Source organism: Gossypium hirsutum, chromosome D12 (assembly GCF_007990345.1).
Source record: "Gossypium hirsutum isolate 1008001.06 chromosome D12, Gossypium_hirsutum_v2.1, whole genome shotgun sequence".
Lineage (NCBI taxonomy): Eukaryota > Viridiplantae > Streptophyta > Magnoliopsida > Malvales > Malvaceae > Gossypium > Gossypium hirsutum.
The window spans coordinates 7,584,413-7,589,644 of NC_053448.1; the positions used below are offsets into that span (position 1 = coordinate 7,584,413).

Sequence of the window (5,232 nt, forward strand, 5' to 3'; positions counted from 1 at the left end):
TTACTAGGAGAGGAAGAGAAAACTTTTCAACAAGTTAGAGAAGTTTGGAACAAATGGCTTCATTTAGCCTTTCCCATGAAACCTCTATTGGGTATCTTGAATCACCTTTTGAGTACCCCGCCTAATGTAGATGCATGACTGTGACACAATTTGTCGATTCGGTTCCAAGATGGCATTTTTAACTTCTCTAGTGCTTACAACTTAGTTGATGAAAGCAAATTAGTCAATTGTAAGGAGAGTAAGCTTTTTTGTCAACCACATGGAAGCTAAACCCCCCACCTAAACTTAAAGCATTTTCTTTGGATATGTAGTCTTAGCATTCTCCCTAGTAAAGCTTTTTTACAAGGACACGGTATGATAGACGATCTCACTTGCCTCTTATGTAATAATGATGAGGAAGACATCGCTCACTTACTACGCAACTGCCCATTTAGTGAAATTTGGTGGAATAAACTGTCATGAAGAACAAATCATTGCTGCAAGCGATAGGGACTAGAATAATTAGCTACTTGAAAACTTGCACTCTAAGAGTTAGTTTTTTCAACCCTCTCTCCCTTGGAATTTAGTTTTTATTTGCTTCTTTTGGGAAATCTATAATTTTTGTAATAATGTGGTGTTTCTTTCCTTACCCACCAACAGTCTTGTTATTAGGCATACTTTGGAATCTGTGAGTACCTTTCATGCCCTTACAACCAAGACAAGCCAGCGGACGTCAGTGAGCTGGGTGGCTTACATTGGGGACTCCTACTGACTGGGCTAAATTAAACTCGAACGGTTTGGTAGTTTTGAGTCCTGGTCTGTCGATCACTGGAACAATTATCTGAGACAAAAATGAGACATGGCTTTTTGGATCTTATCATCATATACCACATGCTAGTAGCTTAGAAGCTAAACTTTGGGAACTCAAGGATGGCTTAGAATTAGTTGAGAGACTTAACCTGTGGAATTTGGAATTGAAGTTGATGCTATTGTCATAAGCCTTATTCATAATGCTTCAAATAATAATATGTCGCTTTCTACACCTGTCACTGACTGCAGGACTCTTTTATCAAAGTTGGAAGGCATGACTCATAAGCACATCTTTAGAGAGCATAATGGATGCACGAATGCACTTGCCCCGTCTAGGAAGCAATTATCGCACTTCTCGTTATCTGTTTGGCGCCCCCTTAAGACCTTTCCCCTCTTTTGAAGTCTGATGCTTATGGGATATTTTGTACCAAATTATTGGTTAATTTTATTTAATCTAGTTTCTCATGTTTGCGCAAAAAAAGACAAAGTAAAAGCATAGGCAAAGCAATTCTGCTCCTCACTTTAGAAGTTCTTTTTTCCCTTTGTTTTTTTTGAACAAGGGAAGTTGCTTTACAAGCTTTCCATATATGCCCTTTGGCTTACATCAAGTCCCATAAATTGAAAGGTAAATTCCAAGTGAGATTTTTGTTAAAGTATATTGCTTTCATGTACCCAAAAAAGGTAAATTGCATTCTACTTTCTAGTATTACTTTTAGACGATGAGTACTTGTTGAAGGCACTACTAGTGTGGGGGAATAATTTTTAACATTAGAATAATGAAATAGCTTTATTCCCGAATCTGATGGAACCTTGAACAAAGATTTCGAACATGAATAAAATCTCATTCTTGCACTCAAGGGAAATGTTCCTTATTGGTTCTAAAATATTAACCCTACCCAAATAAACAAATAATTGTAACTTGGGAGCATCCAATCTAAACCTTTAGACTACTAGTCTCTCCGATACGATTGAACTGATCAACTGCCACGGAAACCACCCCATTGACTGCTTTGTCACTCTCTACGACTACAATATTATTGGACGTATTGGTGACTGCATGTACAGGGAATCCTGCAGACACCTCCTTTTGAATATGAAATGAGTATTGGAAATGATTTATCCGGTCTGGAAATACTAACAGTGATGAAAAATCAGCAACCCACTTTGTTCCATTCCCGGCCACCGTCATTTCCCCAACCGTTGATTTCAGGCTCATGCCATTCACATTGTTGTGCTGGATCACCACTTGATTTACTGTACTAAACGTCCCGTCTAATTGGATGTTTGGAACCATATTTCCAGGATTACCATTAAACATGTTGTTAACTATATTCAGCCCTGATATTTGTCCTTTAATCGGCTTCAACACTACATTAGCATCTCCTAAGAAAAGCCCATTGGTAACATGAACTTGAACAGGGTCTTCCATCACTATAGCTGTGAAATCTAAGTAACAATTGTCAATTCTAGTTAGTGCAGCGGTGGATTTTACTAAAATTCCTACTCCACCAAAGGCTGTTGCTTTGTTATAACAATGAACCCCTGTGACAATATTAGCTTGGCCGATCAATAAAATGCCAATGGCTGCTGAGAAGATGGCAATATCGGTTATCGCGTTATCGTTACTTGAAAGTTGAATGGCGGTGCCCGAAAAGCCTCTCTCACCTTTGTCTCCACCAACAGTGGAAACCTGCCCTAGGAAACAGCTGGATATGAAAGTCTCGTGACCTTTTTGGACTAGAATTCCTTGGGTTGAGAAGTGAAGGAAGAAGCAATTATCTATGCGGATTCTGGCGGAATCAATTACAGAGATCCCTCCGCCTCGGAAGCTCGAATCGAAAAGAATGTCCCGGAATGTGACGTCCTCGTAGTAGATTCCTACATTCTCATCTTTCATATCGTTGAAACCGGTAGGGGATGATGGTTGAGAATTCGGAGACCATACTTCTATGAGATGCCGGTCACCAGGGAATGTGTCTGACGCCCGCAACGACCCTCCTTTCACCTACGTAACCGGTTACATTATGAGACATTAATATCCGAGTTAAAAGCTGCACATTCAAAATGCAGAACTTAATAAAAGGGAATGGTAAATAAATACGGACATGAATGTAGTTATGTGCAATGAAATTGAGTTGCGACATTTCATAAATTTTGGAGGGAAAAGAAAAAGAAAATGGTCGGAAATATTTCACTTTTGAAAGGGAGATTCTTGATTGGCTGGAAATATTTCACTGTTGTTTCTTGCATTCCATTTGGAAAGGCGGACCAACCAGTATGTAGAGGCAACGTGGCATAGACAGCACATGCATTGCTGCAAAAGCGAGCCCATAAGCCTCCAAAGTCTTTTCAGCTTGCTTGTCTTGAAAGTTCAAACTTATACCAAGTAAATTCTAGAAAGTTTAACATCTTAACTACGTTAGGCACAACACATGGCTTGAAAGTCACATACTTCATAGAAATAAATTAGATATTTAAAATTTTGTAAATATCTATCTGGGAAAAAACCAATTACTTATATTGAAAAATATTCCATCTGGCTAACAAAATTTAAGTATATATGTAAAAAGTTCATATGTATGTATGTATGTATAGGTGAGATGGGTATAAACTAACCACAATATTGGCTCCCCCAGAAGCAGGAAACCTTATAGGATTGCTGATTTTGTAGCTTCCGCCGAGCAAATCAATGACGACACCACCCAAGTCCTTCAAGCCAGGCAGCATTTGGAGAGTGGTTTGGACCTGGAAAGCGTCATTCAGCGCTTGCGAAATGGCGTCACTGCTCTCTTGCACCCCAGTAGGGTCTGCCCCGTACGCAATTGGGTAGAACGCTCTTCCATTCTAACCCCCCCACCGGGCACAATTCAACAAATTAAACCCACACCTCAAATGTTCTTTGAATACAAGATAAAAAAAATGTAGGGAGTTTCTAAGTCTTACATTTTTGGTGACTGAGTCTAAGGAGTCGAGATGGAGAGGAACAGAAGGTGGCGATGCCAGCTCTTGTAACTTTGATCCAAGTTCAAATAACTTGTCTTGCCTGATGCCGGTGGAACAACTAGTTTCCTGCAACAGCAACAACATGATTAGGTAGCAGGATGCTGCCGAGTAGAGTTTCTTAGTCATTTGTACTGGGTTTTTTTTTCACTCAGAGTCAGAGAGAGAGAGGAAGGGAGAAGGGGGTTATGAAGGAAAGACTGTTACTTTTTGCAACGCGGGAATGGAGTGGGTTGGGTTTTGGCTTGGGGGGGACTCAACTTATGTCATGGCCTTTGCCCTTTGGTCAGTATTTTAGGTGCACTACTACTCCTACTTCCATACCTAAAAGGGTTGTGTTAATTAGGAAATTAAATCAAAGTATAATTAAATTACTTGAACTGTCAATGCCTTTAATTTCCTTTAAAACATGATTGGGTCCACTCTGATCAAATGTTTTGCAAGGAATTAATTATAACCAGTCTGGATGGACGGTGCTGAGCCTGTCCAATGACAAAACTGTCCGAGGAAAATTAACTTTTAGACTTAAAAAAATATTGTAACTTCCATTCCTGTCCATATCATAGTACAAAGATGGTATGAAATAGGAATATTATCTTTCTTTCTTTTTTAATTAGTTTAACATTATATTAATAATTTTATTTTAAATTTTAAGATTTTCATTTGATTTTGATTTTTTTCAAAATGAAAATATTAATATTACATTAAACTATTAGAAAAGATATACAAATAATGCAATTATGTTCAAGATGAACATATAGACATTCACCAACCAGTGGCGAAGCGTAGTAAAAAAAATAGTAAAATTTTAAATTAACAATAATAAAATTATATTTTCGTTCCTTTAAAAATAATAAAAAATTGATTTAACATTTTAAAAATTATAAATATATAAACTATTAAAATAATAAAATTATATTTTTACTATTATAAAAATATATAATTTAATTTCGATAAAAAAAACTTGTGTCTCTCCATCACTGCCACCAACCAAGAGGAGAAGTGTGGCGCAAATATTACGATACCCGGCTAAACAAAGTTGTTAGATGATATTATTTTGTTTCATTTTCAATATAATCAAATATTAATATACCAAAATCCACTATTATATTGTTTTAACAGTAAAGCAAGAGTCAAGACTGGTTAGGACATTTGTTATGTTTACTAGGAAAAAGTGAACATAAATATGAGCAACAATGGTTAATATTGGCATTAATGCGGATAGTTGAGCTTGCAGACCGCAATAATTGAGGTTGATTGATTCAAAAAAATTAAAAGAAATTTAAATTTTAAGTTAATTAAATTTAGTTATTTGAATTATTTAAGTAAACTCGAATATTTTATTTCAAGTTCGATTTGATTTGAATTTTACAATTCGAATAACTCGAATAATTTGAATATCAAATTGGTGTGAATACCCTTTTGGTCATTGCCAACTTTAAA

The 5,232-nt window shown here is 36.6% G+C and overlaps 1 protein-coding gene across 1 annotated transcript; it reads right to left on the bottom strand.

Annotated features, from left to right (window-relative positions):
• Window positions 1–1,548: 1,548 nt before the first annotated feature.
• LOC107945292 (polygalacturonase QRT3) lies at window positions 1,549–4,060 on the bottom strand. The gene is made up of 3 exons (XM_016879248.2): window positions 3,733–4,060; window positions 3,406–3,633; window positions 1,549–2,794 (listed from the first exon to the last, which is right to left on the bottom strand). The coding sequence occupies exons 1-3, from the start codon at window positions 3,916–3,918 to the stop codon at window positions 1,724–1,726; spliced, it is 1,485 nt and encodes a 494-aa protein (XP_016734737.2). The 5' UTR covers window positions 3,919–4,060; the 3' UTR covers window positions 1,549–1,723.
• Between the last annotated feature and the right edge of the window lie 1,172 nt (window positions 4,061–5,232).

Bases quoted from the DNA above. Each gene is read 5' to 3' on its own strand.
- LOC107945292 (XM_016879248.2), bottom strand. From the start codon at position 3,918: ATGACTAAGAAACTCTACTCGGCAGCATCCTGCTACCTAATCATGTTG. The intron at 3,634-3,732 runs GTAAGACTTAGA...TGGGGGGGTTAG, and splicing joins TAGACTCAGTCACCAAAAAT to AATGGAAGAGCGTTCTACCC. The intron at 2,795-3,405 runs GTTAGTTTATAC...CCGGTTACGTAG, and splicing joins CTGGGGGAGCCAATATTGTG to GTGAAAGGAGGGTCGTTGCG.